The sequence below is a fragment of the Phycodurus eques genome, chromosome 5, assembly GCF_024500275.1.
Source record: "Phycodurus eques isolate BA_2022a chromosome 5, UOR_Pequ_1.1, whole genome shotgun sequence".
NCBI lineage: Eukaryota > Metazoa > Chordata > Actinopteri > Syngnathiformes > Syngnathidae > Phycodurus > Phycodurus eques.
This window is the reverse complement of record NC_084529.1, coordinates 20849906-20869044: the sequence shown is the minus strand read 5'-3', so window position 1 is coordinate 20869044 and position 19139 is coordinate 20849906. Positions and strand designations below refer to the sequence as shown.

Below are 19139 nucleotides of genomic sequence, written 5' to 3'. Positions count from 1 at the left end.
TGTGTATGAAAGAATAATGAGGATACACCAAAAGAAACTTACTAATGACCGTAATTACGCTTTAATACAAAATAGCTTAATTGCAGTTTACGTAGTGATGTCTTCTTTTCATGTAGGTTAATACTCACCATGTGCACTGTGAGGATGTAAAAAAAAAAAAAAAGACTATTAAAAGTTGGAGGATTCAGTCATTTCTAGTTTAAAGACTCACTAATGCCTTTCAAATGAGCTTTTTTATTGAGTACGGTGTCATCCACTACAACGTTAAAACTTAATACGAGGGACACTAAAAATGGGGATTAAAGGAATGCACGTCCTTATTACACTGTTTCATGGGGTTTTTTCATGGTTTTTCATCTTCTACGCTTTTTTGGCAATCTGTTCATTTTCATGCTCAGTTTCCAACTTCCCATATTAACTCGGGTGACCGAGTTTGATTGGTAACGCCACCATCACCCACATTTGGCATTCTTCCAAAATACTCATTACATACATTATCTACATTGACATGATTTCCATTCAAACTGGACGGATGGCTACATATTTCAGGTGTTATCCCAATGGTGTCCACGAGATGTCACCGTGACGCTGTGACTGTCCAACACAGACATACGCCTCTTTTGAAACCCCAACAGATACTTTCATCGAAAACAACCACAACACATTGCAGTAGTGTTCATATTGTGCAACTAATCTAATTCTGGAGACACTAAAAAGAGCAGAATGAGTCTTTTACATAGCCGCGTCGGCTTATTTCCGCGTTGGCGAAACAAGGAGGAGGAGGCAACTCACTTGTTTGAGGAAGTTGCTCAATATTGGAAAACACACACGAATGTCCGCCACGCTTGTAAAACATGTCGTCTTAGGGAGGCATAAACACTCACGAAGCTCGTATTGTGTGACACAATGAACGACTCGGTGACTCGCTTGACTTACATACGTAAACTCCGCTACAGTGTACTTTGTCAGGTGGCCGACTTTTTAGACGCCCAGGACAGGTGGAAGGACGTTATTATTTCCATCCGGAAGTCTGATGGCGAGTTGAGGTACACTCAGCGTCATGTCAAGTATGTAATTATTTCTCTCTTTCGCTCTCTCTCTCTATTTGTCTGTCTGTCTTATATTTAAATTATATATGCCTCCATCTAGGTCCGTTACAATTGGATTCCATAGAGTAGTGATTTCCAACCTTTATGGAGCGAAGGCACATATTTTACAATTGGAAAATCTCACGGCACACCAACAAACACAAATGTCACAAAAAGTTGATACACGGTAATTACTGTATGTACTTCCATCCATCTAATAGAAGAGCATTGATTTGTTCTGTCTGTCACTATGCCTTAGTGGCATAAAGAGAGGAACAAAAATACATTATTTCTTTTAAATGAATTATTTTTTGAGCACTAAAGTAAAATTTGATAATTTCCCACGGCACACCTGAAGATTGCTCAAGGCACACTAATGTGCCACGGCACACTGGTTGGGAATCACTGCCATAGAGAAGCCTTTACAGTGGACCGCCGCATAATCGCGGTTCGGCAACCGCGGATTCACCTATTTGCGGATTTTTATAAACCCCCCCTCCCCCATTGTGTTCCAGTTTTTACTTTTGTTTCTTTTTTAAAAGCAGTTTTTGGTGGTATATCCATGCTTATTCGCACTTATTAAAAAATTGTTGGAGTTCCCCCCCCCCCCAAAAAAAACAAACATTTAATTTACTGCATTTGCAATGGGTGTCAATTGTCCACAGATTTTCGCTATTCGCCGTCCTGCCTGGTCCCTATCGCCCGCGAATAACAGGGGCCCACTGTACATGGAGAGCACCCAAGTAAACAACAGCGGCACAAGTGGAAATACAAGTGCCTCTGTCTCTCTGTTGATTGCGGCAGTAACTATCCGTCCATCAATTTTCCATATCGCTTTATCTTCACTAGGATCATGGTTGAGCTGGAGCATATCCCATCTGACTCTGGGCGAGAGGCAGGGTACACCCTGAACTGGACCCCAGCCAATCGCAGGACACATACAGTATAAACAAATAACCATTCGCATTCACGTTCACACCTACGGCAATTTAGATTTTCCAATTAACCTATAATGCGTGTTTTTGGGATGTGGGAGGAAACCGGAGTACCCGGAGAAAACCCACGCAGGCACGGGGAGAACATGCAAACTCCACACAGGCGAGGCCGCATTTGAACCCAGGTCTTCAGAACTGTGATGCAGATGTTTTAACCAGTCGCCCGCCGTGTCGCCCGGCAGTAACTAACAGCGGCCAATTCTCGAACTAACGAACTTTGTTCGCTACAAAAGGGCATTTTGAGTTCCAACGGGACACTTTTTTTCTGTCAGTTAAATCCGAAGTCCATTGGTTCCATGTCCATTGAATTGCGGTTCCATTCTATATAGATATGCTCAATCAGATGGCCTCCAGTTTAGGGGGTAGACGATGGCCTGGGAAGGGAGCCGAGCGCACCGGTCCCGCCTCCTCATCTGCGGCTTTTTGACGGGTGTGGGGCTACAGCAGGCGACGGGGCTCAAGAAATTCTGTGCTTGCAGGACAGCCTGCCATCGCAACTTGATAGGGTGGTCACCTTAGCCGCCCGAGAGGAGTTTATCATCCATTTTGCTAAGCATAATTTGCAGTTGGTTAAAAGTGTTGTCATCTGTGTTTACCTTAAAGTATCTCCACATGGCTGACATGGAGCCTACCTGGAAGGTATACAATATGTCAGGCTGGTGACGTGGTATCAGTGGTGTAGTCGTGCTGCTTGCAGCATTTTTACAAGTACAAGTACAGACGTACCGTTTCGGCACCTATACCAATACTGGTATCGGTGCATCCCTAATATAGACAGCATCCAAACTCACCTATGTAACTAACTATTAATAACTATTCAAATACTCATTTATGATTTAATTCTGTTCATTTGAGTGTATGAATGGTACCTGCTTATTCAATCGAATAAGAACAGTTAAGAGGAAAATGTAATCCATCTGAGCTTCAATCTGCAATGTTCATAAAAAAAAAACATAGCATATTTTCTCCTCGATGTTTTTAAGCAGTCACTGATGGTGTAGTGGAACACTTGCCTGACTTTGGTGCGGGCAACGTAGGTTTAGTTTCCACTCAGTGACGGTGTGAACGTGAGTGTGAACGGTTGTCCATGTCTATATGTGCCCTGCGACTGACTGGCGAGCAGTTCAGGGTGTAGTCCGCCTTTCACCCGAAGTCAGCTGGGATAGGCTCCAGCGCCCCGCGACCCTAACCAGGATAAGCGGTGTTGGAAATAGATGGATGCTTTTAAGCATTTTTTTGTGCAGGTACTTGAAGCCCATTTCAATAATTAATGTGTTCTGTTTAATGTGTGTTTGCAGGCGATTTGAGGGCCTTGTTGCTCGTGGTAAGAGCCCCACGGTGGAGCTGCTGCATGACTGGGGCATATTCAATGCCACAGTGGGAGAATTGGTAGACATTCTCAAGAGTCGAAAGTTACTGGCAGCCGCCAGCGTGCTGTTACCTGGTAGGAGGGCTCATCTGTTTTTGGGTGATGATAAATAAATGACACCTGGCTGTAGCAATAGCATGGAGCCCGTTGCAGTGTATCTTACTCCTTTAAAATATACCATCTTATGATGGGAATCTGTTTTTGTTGAGATTTACATTACATACATAAACATGGACAGTATAACAAACAATTGGACAGTGGTCATCTGTGACCATGATAGTTTTAATGAATTACAGTGGTGTGCATGTCAAAACCAACTTCAGATGAAGGTTGGAAACCCATAGAAGGGTAACACAAAAATACTGCATACATTGTGGGAGGAAAAAGTATGTGAACCCTTTGGAATTTCTTACATTTCTGCATAAAATGTGGTCTGATCTTCATCTAAATCACACACACAAAAAACAGTGACTGCTTAAACTAATACCACACAAACAATTGATATGTTTTCATATTTTGATTGAAAGTCACATGTAAACAATAACAGGACAGGGAGGAAAAAGTAAGTGAACCTCTTGGCTATGAATTTTCCAAGAGCTAATCAGAGTCAGGTGTGTCCCAACCTGGAATCCAATCAATAAGACAAGATTGGAGGTGTGGCTTAAAGCTGCTCTGGCAACTAGAAAACACACACCAGTTTAGAATTGTCAAGAAGCATTTGCCAGATGTGTACTATGCCTCGCTCAAAAAAAATCTCAAAACGTTAAGAATTTTTGACTTGTATAAAGCTGGAAAAGATTCCAAAAGTACTGTATCTATAAAATTCTTGATGTTCATCAGTCCATGGTTAGACAAATTGTAAATGGAGGAAGTTCAGCACTGTTGCAACAGGAAAATGATCCAAAACACAGAAGCACATCAGCAACAGAATGACTTCAGAAGATGAAAATACGTGTTCTGGAGTGGCCCAGTCAAAGTCCTGACCTCAACCCGATTGAGATGCTGTCGCACGATCTCAAGAGAGATTTTTACCGTTAATAAAAATTTTAAGGACATTTTGTATCTTTTTCTTCACTAGAAGAGGTATTCTCTGTAGAGACACAACGTGTCTCTCCTACAGCAGAACCCAACAGCACACATCCAACTTTGCCGACTTTGAAGATGGTTCAGACAGAGATGACGTTAGCGCCTGTTGCCGATGAACGTCAGACTCCAGTCCAGCTGGAGAATGGTGAACCAGACCACGCACAAGGTTGAAAATTTACTTCATTTATGTGCCTTTCGCTCACCTAAAGAGACTTTTCCAGTAACAATTATCATTTATCTTTAAAGATTAAAAGAACATATTTGATGAAAGAGCAGAGGGACATTTAAACTGGCACGTGGGGTCAAATCAGAGGATTTGACGGATTTGCTCGCATGTTTCTACTAACTAATCTATAAAGCTAATTCTTCTGGAAGCCAAAAGAGCCTTCATTTCCTTGTGCAACTCATCAGTGCTACAATATTAGTCATTTACAACTATTCCGGTGGTTAAGTGTGCTCCACTTGGGTCCTGTACCACAATCACCCTGTGTCTGTACAATCTGACCAGTCATGGACCCAGGACAAACCATCTCACCGCAAAAGCGCTTTGAGAGGATTGGGGCTGTCCTCCAGCAACACAAAACGATGATGGCCACCGCTGTCGAAACAAGACAATCAGCTGATGGCCACAGGGATTAGCCACCAAGATGCAACAGCGAAACGGTCGCTCTAGCTCAGCCAGTTGTTCCAGCCACTTCTGCAGCACCACTGGCTACTGCACTCAAGCCAAACCCCAGATGGGGTCCTGAGACTTATGGTCCCTTTCTGACAAACTACTTACTCTTTGATATTCCACCTACAACCGCACCCAACCCGCCTCAGAGGAAGCCAAGGTAGCCTTCACCATCAACCAGCTAATGGGACGGGCCCGCCTGGTCCTTCCAATTGTTTTCCGAGGACCTCTGCAGAGCTTTTGGCATAGGGACTTTTGGTACCGATAATGCTTGGGATTTAATGAACATGTGGCAGGGGAACCAGACGGTGGCAAACTTTGCCATTGACTACCGCACCAAGGCTCATCAAAGCAAAAGCGGAATTCTTCAGCCCTCTGTGACGCTTTCCTCCACGGCCTGGCTGAATACATCAAGGATAAACTGGTGCCGCATCCTCTTCTGGCCACACTGGACGGGATGATCGAGTTGGCTTCTGGAGTGGATCTACGCATCCAGGTTCGGCGACGGAAGAAGAGGCATGGAATGATGGGTTGCCATCATCGAGCCTGCCCTTGTGGACCCTCCTTCATCACCAACTTTGCCATCGCTGTAGTTTTTCTGTCTGGTGTCTCAAACTCAACTTGGCCGCACCAGCCTCACGCCAGAGGAGTGGAAGCAATGGCGACAGGCCCACCTCTATCATATCACAACATATCCGTCAGGTTTTTTCTTTACTTTTTTCCTCATTTTATTAATGTTATATAGTATTTTGAATATATTGTGGTGAACAGCCCTGTCTAACTGCAGGAAGAATGCAGCAGAGGGCAGTAAAACAGAATCGTGGTTGTGTTTGGTGCCAACCTCACAGTTCTGAGTCTAGTGTGCACCCTACCCTGCGTTGCACCCGAAATAGGCTCTTACTCACCCGTGACCCTAATACAGACAAGCACTAGAGAAAATGGATGGATGAATGAAAGTAATACCATGATCCTCAAAGTATCAATGGATTAACACATTTCTTTTTGCCACTGTGTTTCAGGTTTCACCAGTTTCTCATACAATGAGCTGATGGAAATTACCGGAAACTTTGACGAACGCCCCATGTCCGACGGCGGCTGCCAGCTCGGAGAAGGAGGCTTTGGGACCGTCTTCAAAGGTTTCCTGCGGGACAAACCCGTGGCAGTTAAAAAACTCAACCCGGTGAGTAAAAAAGTCCCTGTGCTACCAATCACTGCTGGTGCACATCTTGTCAAGTGGTAGTGATAAATAGGATTTGTGCAGATTGATGACGTATTTTCTGATGAGCTGCAAATTCAGTTTAACCAGGAGGTCCAAACGTTGACAGTGTAAGTTTGTAAACAAATGTCTAGCCCTAGAGAAAGAAATCCATACTAACAAAACTTTTTGACAGGTTGAAACATGAGAACCTGGTGGACATGGTGGGCTACTCATGTGATGGACAGTACCCATGTTTGGTTTATGCCTTCATGGCTAATGGATCCTTGCTGGACAGACTGGCTTGCTTTGTGAGTGCCATCTACTGCGCAGTTTCTGTGGTCTTGCACTTTGACATTTCTGTGTGCTTTGTTTTGTTCTTTTAGGAAGGAAGTCCTCCACTGTCCTGGCGACAGAGGTGCTTGATAGCTGGCGGCACAGCAAGAGGTGTGGAGTATTTGCACAGCAACCATCATGTCCACAGAGATATAAAAAGGTAAATAAAGTGACAAGTCAGGGTACCTGTTAATTCATAAAAGGGATATTATTATGTTGTTATAACAACCTATCTTAGTATTTTTTTCTTTTTCTTTCTTTTTTTTTTTTTACCATTCAGTGTTTTGTACTTTTACAAGTACTATGAAATTAAAGGTAAAACCTGATTCGTTCTGGGGACACTTATCAACATACTTACTGATTTTCATTTGGATTGTTTAATATTTATGGATTAGAAGTTTTTTCATACAAATAGTTACTGTAAGTATGACTTGATTACTGTGTTAGACTATGCCGAAAAGTATACATTTTCATTACGTTGCCATAATAGAAAACTAAACCAAGGGCCTCCTATAATGTGTTCCAATTTCAAACTGTTGACATCATATGCCTTTATTAACATGCAACAAACAATATCTATCCATTTTCCGTACTGCTTATCGTTCGTAAATGTCATACAAGTGAAAAAATAAGTTCTGCACTGCATATTAATATAACTAAAAATAATGTTTATGGAGGTGGGAACGTATGGTGTAGTGTCAAGATAATATTAAGCCTTGCAGGATTTCCTAATGCTGCTTTGCAAGTTATTATATTATCTTTCAACTCGTATTGTACTGGTTGTCACATTGTAAGAATTGTAAGATGTTGATGAGTGACCTAGCTAGTTCTGGCCATAGACTCATTTGGAGTGGTGGTGGTGTTGGTGATGGGGGGGGGGGGGGGGGGGGGGGGGCACACGACTCCTCTCGCTCAAGTGAGCATATCACACCCAAAATGTCAAACTGTATTTAAATGTGAGTTCAAAATGTATGAGTCACTACTCACCAATGACACTAAGCATCTACAAACTCAGTTTTTCCCCCACAGTGCAAATATCCTGTTAGATGAAAATTTGGTGGCCAAAATCTCAGACTTTGGCCTGACAAGAGCCTCAGCCAAACGGACGGCAACAACCATGATAACAGAAAGGATCGTCGGTACCTGCGCATACATGGCACCCGAGGCGCTGAGAGGGGAGATCACACCGAAATCAGATGTCTTCAGCTTTGGAGTGGTAGGCTGTAGACTGACACCCCCACACAGTGGTCTCTTAAAGTTTGACAGACTATACCCCAAATAATGATCAGGTGTCCTTGTGACTTGTGGGTAGGAGTCCCTCAGGGTTCTGTTCTAGAGCTCGTCATGTTCTAATTGCACATCATTCATGTTCTTTGGGTCATAATGGCATTATTTCATCATCCAAGACGGCGGGTCGATTTGATGCCAAATAACGCAACTCTGGGTTCATCTGCCCACGGCACAGCACTTTTTCCCCCCCAAGACATTTAGACGTCCACTGAAAAACCTGAAGACAGTCCTGTACATGTGTCTTCATGGGTGGGGAGATGATTGTTTATGCAATTTTGCATGTCAATTACCATAATCAGTAAATAACCATAAAAATTGAAGACTGAAAATTCAGCAGGGTATCAAATAATTATTTCTCCCACTGTATGTTGTTATTCTGATGATATAACTAATTCACACTTTGACTTAATACACCTACATTAATTCAGAAGTCAGCACATTTTCCTTTTTCCATATAATGCTCCCCATGAACTCCGACTTGATTGTCTTTGGCGTCGACAGGTGCTGTTAGAAATATTGTCCGGACTCTCTCCAGCAGATGAAAATCGTGAGCCGCAGCTTTTGGTAATAACAATTGTAAGCGCTTATCACAGTATTAACTGATTTACTCAAAACATGACACTTTCTCACTGTGGCAGATGGACATGAGGCATGACATCGATGACGAAGATGAGGACCTCACTCTGGAGGCCTTTGTAGACAAGAGCATGAACGACTGGGACATGAGCCAGGTGGATGACGTGTACTCTTTGGCTGGCAGCTGTCTCCACGAGAGGAAGAACAGACGGCCGCTTATCACGCAGGTATGCTAAAGTGGTGCTCAAACCGGGGTCCCTGGACCCCCAGGGATCCGTGAGCTGTAGATTGAGGGTTCACTAAATGATTTGCAATAAATTATGTTGTATCAATTACAAAAGTGAATACTGCAATACATATGGGGACCAGCGTGGCAATAAAAAAAATAATGAACCAACTGAGATGCCAACCTCTCCAGGAACATTCTAGATATTTTGTCAGGAACATTTTGATTTTGTCAGGAACACAAAGAAGCATCTCTGCCAAAACAAACACACATAACCAGAAAGACTCCAAACAACACGAATATTTTTAATATTTATATATAATCTATAACATATTAATTATTGACTTCCGGCCACAGACTCATTTGGAGTAATGGTGGTGGTGGGGGGGCACTCCTATTATATTATATTTTACAATATGTTAATATGAACTTAAATAATAAATGGGTGCTGTCGGTTTCTTCTGATCATCCTTGAGATGGTTCTACACCTTAACCTGTGTTTGATTATACTGATTGGACTTGATTAGGAAAGCCACACCCCTGTCTATATAAGACCTTACAGCGCACAATTGCATGTCAGAGCAAATGAGAATCATGAGGTCAAAGGAACTGCCTGAAGAGCTCAGAAACAGAATTGTGGACAAGGCACAGATCTGGCCAAGGTTACAAAAAAATTTCTGCTGCACTTAAGGTTCCGAAGAGCACAGTGGCCTTCATAATCCTTAAATGGAAGACGTTTTGGGATGACCAGAACTCTTCCTAGAGCTGGCCGTCCGGCCAAACTGAGCAATCAGGGGAGAAGAGCTTTGGTGAGAGAGGTAAAGAAGAACCCAAAGATCACTGTGGCTGAGCTCCGGAGATGTAGTCGGGAGATAGGAGAAAGTTGTAGAAAGTCAACCATCACTGCAGCCCTCCACCAGTTGGGGCTTTATGGCAGAGTGGCCCGACGGAAGCCTCTACTCAGTGCAAGACACATGAAAGCCCACATGGAGTTTGCACCTGAAGGACTCCAAGATGGTGATAAATAAGATTCTGTGGTCTGATGAGACAAAGATAAAACTTTTTGGCCTTAATTCTAAGCGGTACATGTGGAGAAAACCACACGTCACTCATCACCTGTCCAATACAGTCCCAACAGTGAAGCATGGTGGTGGCAGCATCATGCTGTGGGGATGTTTTTCAGCAGCAGGGACAGGACGACTGGTTGCAATCGAAGGAAAGATGAATGCGGCCAAGTACTGGGATATCCTGGATGAAAACCTTCTCCAGAGTGCTCAGGACCTCAGACTGGGCCGAAGGTTCACCTTCTAATATATAATATATATCTAATAGATATTTCAGTTTTTCTTTTTTAATAAATCTGCAAACATTTCAACAATTAATTTTTTTCTGTCAATATGGGGTGCTGTGTGTACATTAATGTAGAAAAAAATTAAATGATTTTAGCAAATTGCTGCACTATAACAGAGGGAAACATTTAAGGGGATCTGAATACTTTCCATACCCACTGTACATGTCATATCGTACGGTAAACATTTTTATATTACACTACAATACACTGTATATCTGTAAATAAAATATTTAAATCAAATCAGTAATCATAGCGTGTAAATTCCTCTCTGGAACCTTTTCGACCTATCTGTACCAGTGGAACACATGGCGACTGCCTGTGACAAAATTCGCAGGAAACTAAAATTCTCCTCCCTACTTTAGCTTTGGGCCAATTAGAAGTCCTGATATGATTGTGAAACCACATCAATTTGACATAATTGCTTGAATAAAGCTTTTCTTTAATGTTCCATTCCATCAAATTTTAAAATTATTTTTTTATAATCTTTGTCCTTTTGGGGGGTTTTGATTGGTTGGGGTTGAAAATGCCCGAGAAAGTTATTTTTCAAACTATTTATGTTGGTCTTAAATGACTGACCGTTGAGATGGCTGTATTTATCATTAATATGCGATGCAAATACACTTTGCTCTGATTAGATTGGTCATCTTCCCCAGTTTAACTGTGAAAAACAGCTTGACTCTGATTTCCCCTTGGCGAACGGCACCGGCCGGGCCAAGCATTCATAGCAACCTTGCGTTCATTTCATTCGATGCGGGGGTTGCTATCATCGTGGAGCAGAATTCACCGAGCGTTGGATTGTTCGCCCACTGCTCACAAGTCACAACCCGCAGAGTCGGGGACGTGTCATGTGAGTGAAGTAAAAGAGAGATTATGTTGAGAAAAATGTCCCGTTCAATCACTATGTCATCACGGGCCGGCATTCATCTGTTGCAAACATTTTGGTGACAGTGACTACCGTTACATTCAACATTATAAATATAGTTAAGTATCGTTGTAAAACACGACGTATGCTTTTTATATACTGCTTGTGACAGTTGCACAGCCAGCCGGCTCACTCGCACCAAACCCGGAAATGCACTTCCTCCTAGGAGTGTGTGAAAGCTTTTGTTTACCAAGCCATCTTCCACAACATGGGCTGCAACACAGCACAATTATGGTTCTGAAATACGTAGGAATTTCTCCCAAAAATAAATTGAAGCCATTCAATCCTTATCTCCTCTGAGTTTGGCAAGTGACGCAAGGTTTACGTTTTGCGCAAAGATACAGCCATGTTGTCACTCAGCAATTTTTGTAGAGTGAGCATGTCGCAACTTACCAAGTGGGCAGATATTTAAATAATGAGTCAAATAGTTACGTCACAAATACATAGAAATCTGATCAGCTCGATTTGGAAGCCGTATACGTTTATCGTCTTTTGCATTCAATAATGAGTTAACTATTCACGTCACAAATACACAGAAATCTGATCTGCTCAATTTGGGAGCCTTATGCATTTGTCTTTTGCATTCAATCGACAAACTGCATAATGTCAAACTTAAACCAGGTCACAGGCTCATTTTGATCTATGTTATGCATAAAACAGTAGTAACAATTGGAGTACTATATTGTTTTCTCCAAAAGCATGAATTTATTGTTGTAACTTTCTTTCTCTCTCAAAAATAGGCAACTTTAAAATTCCTAATGTATTTTGGGGTATACATATGTAGTAGTTGTATTTAACTGCCATTAGGGCGATGAGGGTATCTTGGACAAAATCCTCCCATGTAATGGGGCTCTGGACCCAAAAAGTGAGAGAATCCTAGTGCTTAAGTATGCATGTTGGCCTGGACGATGCCTAAGTCACATCATTTCACTACTAACAGTGGCGTTTGTGTCAACAGGTGCTGTCTAAGCTCAATGGAGTGATCAAAAACATTTCACTGGAGTCTTGTGCATAGGACTGAAGGTGACTATATACATTATGAACATGTACAGTGTATATATATATATATATACAATGTAATGTGTTTTTAAATGCGTGTCACTTTATATCATGCAAACCTTATTCATTTAGGATATATAAGCTTGAGCTACTACAGGTCAGTGCACCACTGGTTACTCGCCTCTAGTGCTGATCCATGATCTATATTCGAGGTCTACAAACTTTTTAAGCTTGGGTCATTTGTAAATAGAAATACTCTCGAACCTTTGCTCATGGGGTGAAATTCAGAGCACCTCGATCAAAATGCACTAATTAAAATGCTTTCAAAAGTGATGACTTTGATCACTTTTATGATAGTTATGGCACTGAAACTGCATGGTTACTACTTTTTTTTATTTCAGCAACTTAATCATTTTTGTTGCTTAAGGGTAAAAATCCATACGAAGCCTTATAAGAAATAAATACAGAGGATGTGCAATTTAAATATTTTTATTCCTCTTAAAAAGAAAAAAAGATTTGTAAGAAAACAAATAAGACCAAACATGATTTTCTTCTCTTGTTCTAATGACACTGAATACTGTGGGATTTTCATCCCCAGCTTCGAACATGAGGTGAGCTTGGTAGTTTGCCTAATGTTAAGTCATCAGTAGACGAGTGGCTGTGGCAACATTTTGATCAACGCAAATATTCCCTTTCCTATTCCGTAGCAAGGCTCCCTCCCTCTCTCTGGGATCATGGTCGATGGAACATGATTTTTGATGGATGACATTTTAGTGGAAGCCCCTCAGCGACGTGATCACCAGAACACACACATACACACACACACACACACGGCTACATTATGTACATTTACAGCACTTGCATAGAAAAATAAGTTTCTCAGCAGATGATTTTGTTTTTCTCTCCATGTAAACCAGTTATATCAAAACAAAAAAATTCAATATAAAATGCACTGTTAAAATAAATCAGGAGACACGGGTTGGATCATTACATCTCTGCTTTCGGAGCACCTATAGGTTGTGCACAAACACAATAAGTGATAGAATTTAAGGAATGCAAGTTGGGAAATTGGGTGTGTGAACTGAAAACAAAATGGAGGGTGGGTCGTTTTCAAATTGGCGCAAGTTCACATTAGTCACACTAAGATGTGGGGAAGGAGCTCAACATTGATTCATTGGGAAAGTAATCACAGAGATTAATAGGCTTCCGTTTGGCAAGCTACAAATGGAAACTGCTGAAATGTGCCATTGCTCAGTTGTCCTCGGCGTGCATAGCTGGCTCTGTGGATGGGAATGTGAGGTGGTCGTCTCAATTCTTTGTGTGTTAAAACAAGCAAATATTATCGCCCCAATCTCAGGAATGTTCCACTATGGAACATGCACATGGTGTAGGTGCCGAGGTCTAATTTAATCGTCCTCCTGGCCGTCGGCGGGGGGTCGGGTGATGCGACGGCCGCCCCGCTTCCCTTGAGGGCCTTTGGGCTTGGCGAAGGCCTGCTTGTGTGCGTGCTGCTTGGGATGCACCTCGTCGTACATGAAGTCACTGGTCAGGTCGTCTCCGTTGTCGATTTCCAACTAAAGGACCAATAGAAAACAAGCATATGATTATTATAGGATTTGTTGGTGATCAAACAAACTCAACAAAAAGAGTTCTCACAGGAATGCTCTTCATATGACAAAACATGAATTCCATTGTTTATGAATAATACATTGTAGTACACTGACAAGTTCCTCAACAGTTTTATGCTTAACACTGTTACCCTTTTTTCCCCCCCTCATAATAAATGTTATTTTTCTTCTAATTTAACTTTTTGTTCTTCTATTACTGTTTTATTCACTTTAGACAGCCTTCCCTCATGCTACAATTTCAAGTTTGTATTACAATTGTATTCTCTTAAAACTATAACTTTCCCCCAATTCTACAACTTTTTTCTCATGACGTTTTTCTTATGAAATGGCAACTTTATTCTCAAAATGATGCCCTTTAGATTATAGAATTCTGACGTCGTCTCATTCTTTGAAAAAAAAAAAAATGTGAAAATACAACTATTATTCCAGTCTACTTCTGTTTTTCTTGTGATATTAAAGCAAATTTTTCTTCTAATATAATTTCATTTATAAAATTGCCTTTTTTCTGATTACAATTTTATTCCTGTAAAATCACAACCTTTCTGCCCTCTTATTGAAACTTTGATTTCATATTACAAATGTATTTTTATTTTTGTAAAATTAAGTTATTACATTACTGTATGTAATGATTTTTTTCTTGTATAATTACGGTATAAATTCATTTTCTTATAACAAAAAAAAAAAATTCTTGTAATATTCTGAGTTTATTCTCCTAACATTAAAAAAATTTAATACTATATTACAACTTAAATCACTTAAAAGTACAACTTTTCAATGAAAAATACAATGTTATTGTCTTAAAATCCAAGCTTTTTATCCCAGCAATATTACCTGTTGTATTACAAAAATATATTCTCTTAAAATAAAAAAACTCTCTCGTCCTATGTCGTCTCCTATTTTTTTTTCTTCTCTGTGTGGCCCTAGTAACCCATATCATACTGAGAGCTGTTTAAAGTAGTTATTTGACCCTATTTAGCTTCATCAAAGGGGCAAAAATGTTAACAATACCCCTCAGCAAGATGCGGTGCATTATAACACATTAATACATTGTGAGAATAAACAGTTCCTTCACCTTTTTCTCAATCTCTATCTTCAGTTGGTTCTCCACCATGTCAACCAGAGGGTTTTTGCAGCTGGAATAGAGCATCCTCTCTCGGATGCTGCACTTGTATCCCGGCATGGAATAAATAAAGACTTGAAAAGAAAGCGATGACGATTACACCTGGTTGAAAAGTGCTTTGCAGGTGGAGAGAAAATGCGCACAAACACACACACACACACACGAGTCGACTCACCCGTGGACTCCAAGCGGTCGCCCTCGTGAGAATGCTTGTAGAGGAAGAAGTGGTAGCGCGGGGCATCTTTGGGGATCCTCAACGGCAGGTCTTTCAGCTCTGTTGGCTCAGTGCTGCACAAGCAGATCAGCTCCTGTTCAGCCTCTACTCGCTGGTGGCCAAGGAAAAGAAAAGTGTGGAAAAGTTGGCTTCAGTATAATAAACCTGCTGGACTACAACTGACCAACTACAGTAGAACCTCTAAAGTTGAGGTTGCATTATTCAGAAATCAACGCAAATTTACATGGGGGAAAGAGGAAAAAAAGCACTTCGAAAGTCACAATTGTGTGTTAAAGGGGACGTTATGGCAATTTCTTGTTAATGGCTTGTATGTAAATAATTGTGTGTCTGGAGTGCCTTCCCACCAGTGAAATGTGAAATTAAACAACCGAATAAATATTTTGTGAGCCATCTCTTTCAGAAAATGTCTTTAAAAGAGCCATTCTGTATTATTGCGATGTAACAGTGGGGCTAATTTACATAACTGCCCACCACAACAGTTTCTACAATTATGACTTGGTAGCTAGGCTGGGTTAAGATCCACTTTCACGCCACAGATGGATAAAAAATATTAAAACTCTATCATGTCAAAGCCAAAATCTCAGTAGAGATGCATTCGGTTTTGTTGGACGCACAGAGTAGCATTAGATAACAGTGTGACCGGCTGATTAGCAAAAAAAATATTCGATTGCTTGATGAAGTTATTGATGCGGTGGGATTTGCGGGTAGCCATGTCTCTGCTACGTATGCCATATATACGGATCTGCACACTAAGTGACGAGTGTAACTGAGCGACTTGGTAATGAAGTGATGACTGGGGGGGATCACATGGTATCAATGTGGGGGGCCCTCTCCTTAGTTCACACTTGTGTTTTTGTAGACTCGCTAATTTGACAACGCTGAGTAGCCACTCTGTCGCATGCCCTAGCACCACGCCTCCCTGGGTTGCCACAGAAACAAAAGCGGTTCTGTGCATTTGCATAAGACAGAATCGCACCCCAAAAAACAGTGTGACAAGTGGATGCTAAGTGTGCTAGAATTTTTTTTATCCTTTGTGTATTTTGACTTCATTTCAGAGACCTTTTATTATGACACACAGGAACTGTTTCAAATTTTAACACTTGTATGATTGTTAAGAATGTGACTGCGCTGATGGGGAAAATTGGGCCCTGGAAGAGATTTTGAATTCAAATATTTGCCTTGGGACAAATAGTAAATCAGAACAAAGCTCAAGCACAATTATCGTTTTGTACCGGGCACTGATCAGATCATATGGCACTATGACAACAACCCACACAAAGGCCTTTTGGGTCTAATGAAAAAGCCATTGTGTCCACCCTTACACAATGTCTCCAAAGAGGACGTGACAAAGCGCAGATTGACGGACTGTCCAATGCGAGGTCACCTGCTCGCTCACACTTTCGGGCCGCTCTTAATACTCACCAGTTGCACGTAGTTGATTTCCTTGTCCCTGAAGCGCTCCAGTGCTGCGACGGCAGCTTGGTGAATGGGGAAGGCCACGCCTTGGAGGGTCTGGTGCTTGGTGTCCACGCTAATATCAGTCTGCACCTGAACACCCCGTAGATGCACAGAAGAGAGAAGCTTAAGATGCAGAACACACAAATTGTATAAATTATATTATAAAATTAGTACTACTTTGTCATAAAAGTATGAAAATCTGCTCTTAATATCTTATGCATTGTTTCTCACTCTTCACTCAATTACTTTGTAAAATTATGACTTTTGATTTTTGTATTTATATTTGACAATACGATTTAATAAGAGTAATTTTTAAATAAAAGGATAAGCGGTACAGAAAATGGATGGATAAATAAAAACAATATATTTTTTAAAATAATACATTCTATTTTGTTTCACATGATGTAAATGTTTTCCCCCAAAAAATAAGTCTCAGAGTCAAAAATGTTCTTTCAAGGTGTCAAAAGTATTTGATGGTATTTTGGAATAAGTAACTGCCATTCTTACAAAAGTCAAAATGGGGACGTTGATGAGTTTTTCGTCTCACTCGCTAAAGGCTGAAAAAACTTGAGTGGAACTGTGTTAATATTTTAGCAATAGCGCAGCCAATTAAATTAAAAAGCCACGGAAACCTTATGTTTGCTGAACCTCGCATATGAAACAGGACTGCAGGTCGTACATCCAGCTGCTTACGCTGCCAAGAATCTAAATTCTTAATGTTACCGCCCACAAGCGAGCTGCGCAAACACACCCCCTCGCTTCGTGTGTGTTTTGTTGCCTTTACTTAGGCTTGGATGTCCGTAAACACTTCCATATTGTCAAAGAGAAAGTCCTCTTGTATTGGATGTCATAAGATTGGGAAGAGTCTAAAAACTGTGCACAATTCTTTGCACACAGCTCTCACGCGGGAAGAATGAGGTTTCGATATGGGTGTGACCTGCATTAGCCTAAAACACTCCTCTCTTTTGCTTACTCTGCCATTCTAATGAGTCAGCGTCTTTGCACTGCGCAGTTAGTGCCGGACAAGCACGCTCCTGCTGACCTTGTGCTGTTCTGGAAGGACGCAGCACTCGTCTACTTTTGACACATAACACCGCAGATGTGATTAGAGGGAATAGCGTTGGGAATCTGCGGTTGGCTATTGTATGCCACGCCTGTTCATGTGGACTGTGTAGCTAACATTTAGGACTGTGGGAGAATGGGCTGATCCGAGTGTGCACCTCGTGTAATTTAATCTGTCTCAGCTCCTCCTCAGCAGCAGTGAAGGGCAGCGGAGCTGACTGCGAGATCAAATATTTCCTGTATCCACTAAGGTTTAGCTCATCCTGCAAGACAAAAGCATTAGTTACCATGACAGCTAACCCACAAAAGGAGATTTTGACTTCATCTGCTGGTATCTGATGAGTAGTGACCAACCTTTGTGGTGGCAAAAATCTCATCCTTGATGTGGCCTCCCCCAAACTCTTTCTTCAGTGTGGCTCTGGTAGCAGCAAATAGCATTTTGTTTCTCACCTGTTAAAAATTACAAACAAGTGGTCATTTTTCAAGGTATAATGGTGCCTTGTGATACAAGTTAGATTCGTACCGCTACCCACAGAGATTGCTCCCACTCCCTCCCAATCCCGGGTGTTCTAAAAAAATTGCGCCAAATCCAGAGTATTTAAAAAAATAATTTTAAAAAACTCCTTAAAAATCCCAATTTTGAAAAAACAAAACAAATCTCGCTCCTTTCCACTCCTACAGAGATTGATCCCAGGCCGAAAGTTTACAGAATCACACTCCGATCCACCCCCACCCTTTGTTTTCTCTCCCAGTCAATCCTACTGTTTTTCTTCCTCCGTATAAAATATTCAGTACATCGGCCTTAAGGCCTCTTTATACTCTCACGCCCGCATTGCATCACGTGACCGACGAATTGCCCCGCGCGGCCCTTCTGCGTAGCTTGACGCGCGCACGGCAAAAAAAATGGTTGCTGCGCGTCGAACGCCGGGGAGATGATCTCTCGTGATTGGTCCGTTTTAGTCACAGCATGTGATGACGTACTCAGCATGCCCCTTGGTTCTGCATACCATCTACGCCGCTGCCTTCTTGATCAATTTTGCAGCATAATTAAACGTATCATCTGGTCATCTAGGTCCATTTGTTCTAGCAGACACACTTTTTCCACGGTCGCCGTTGTTGTTGCTTTGTTCGTTGTTACTGAAAGGAAAGTAAAAACGACTACCGGAAATGGCCCCCAAAAAATGCAGAGGAAACTCCACCCTGTGGTGTCCTAGCCAATACCAGCCGTAGCGACACCTCCAGACTTGGAGGTGAACTGCAGTAGATTTTCAAAACTGTGCGCGTGGGTTGCGCTCGAGATTAAAGGCAAACTGCGAAAGGGACAGACAGCCGCAGTGACGTCAGTGCGGACGCCGTCCTCGCAAGTATAAAGAAGCCTTTAGTCACTATCATAAATGCATTGAATTACCGGAATGAAGAAGAAACAAATCCTAAATATATTAACAAATGCCGTACTAGTTTAGCTCGATGCTGAGGAGGAAACGTTCAAATATCGGCTTGATTAAAAATAAAATAAAACTGCGTCAAGGT

The 19139-nt window shown here is 41.6% G+C and overlaps 2 protein-coding genes across 9 annotated transcripts in view; one reads left to right on the top strand and one right to left on the bottom strand.

The window, feature by feature from the left end:
* Positions 1-829: 829 nt before the first annotated feature.
* On the top strand, positions 830-15481 carry irak4 (interleukin-1 receptor-associated kinase 4). 4 transcript variants are annotated; one of them, XM_061678010.1, is made up of 12 exons: positions 830-1067; positions 3382-3527; positions 4531-4704; positions 6231-6391; positions 6473-6537; positions 6603-6717; positions 6793-6902; positions 7772-7958; positions 8534-8596; positions 8671-8835; positions 12066-12130; positions 14831-15481. In XM_061678010.1, exons 1-11 carry the CDS (start codon positions 907-909, stop codon positions 12120-12122), a joined length of 1404 nt encoding a protein of 467 aa, XP_061533994.1. In that variant the 5' UTR covers positions 830-906; the 3' UTR covers positions 12123-12130; positions 14831-15481. The 4 variants fall into 4 exon arrangements, with proteins under 4 accessions (XP_061533994.1, XP_061533995.1, XP_061533993.1 ...); XM_061678011.1 differs by lacking the exon at positions 14831-15481 and adding an exon at positions 12814-14030 and having other exon boundaries at positions 830-1046; XM_061678009.1 differs by lacking the exon at positions 14831-15481 and adding an exon at positions 12814-14030.
* The window catches only part of LOC133403262 (twinfilin-1-like), a 12286-nt gene continuing 5726 nt past the window's right edge, over positions 12580-19139 (bottom strand). For all 5 annotated transcript variants that reach the window (XM_061678014.1, XM_061678015.1, XM_061678016.1 and 2 more), the window contains 6 exons: positions 17964-18059; positions 17768-17872; positions 16512-16637; positions 15030-15180; positions 14807-14928; positions 12580-13680 (listed from right to left, as the gene is read on the bottom strand). In XM_061678014.1, the coding sequence (XP_061533998.1) occupies positions 13513-13680; positions 14807-14928; positions 15030-15180; positions 16512-16637; positions 17768-17872; positions 17964-18059 (768 nt within the window). In that variant the 3' untranslated portion in view covers positions 12580-13512. The remainder of the gene's footprint in view (positions 13681-14806; positions 14929-15029; positions 15181-16511; positions 16638-17767; positions 17873-17963; positions 18060-19139) is intronic.

Excerpts from the sequence above, each read along its gene's own strand:
- irak4 (XM_061678010.1), top strand. The coding sequence starts at position 907 with ATGAACGACTCGGTGACTCGCTTGACTTACATACGTAAACTCCGCTAC. Across the intron at positions 3,528-4,530 it reads CGCCAGCGTGCTGTTACCTG|AAGAGGTATTCTCTGTAGAG; the intron begins GTAGGAGGGCTC and ends TTTCTTCACTAG. Across the intron at positions 6,718-6,792 it reads TGGACAGACTGGCTTGCTTT|GAAGGAAGTCCTCCACTGTC; the intron begins GTGAGTGCCATC and ends TTGTTCTTTTAG.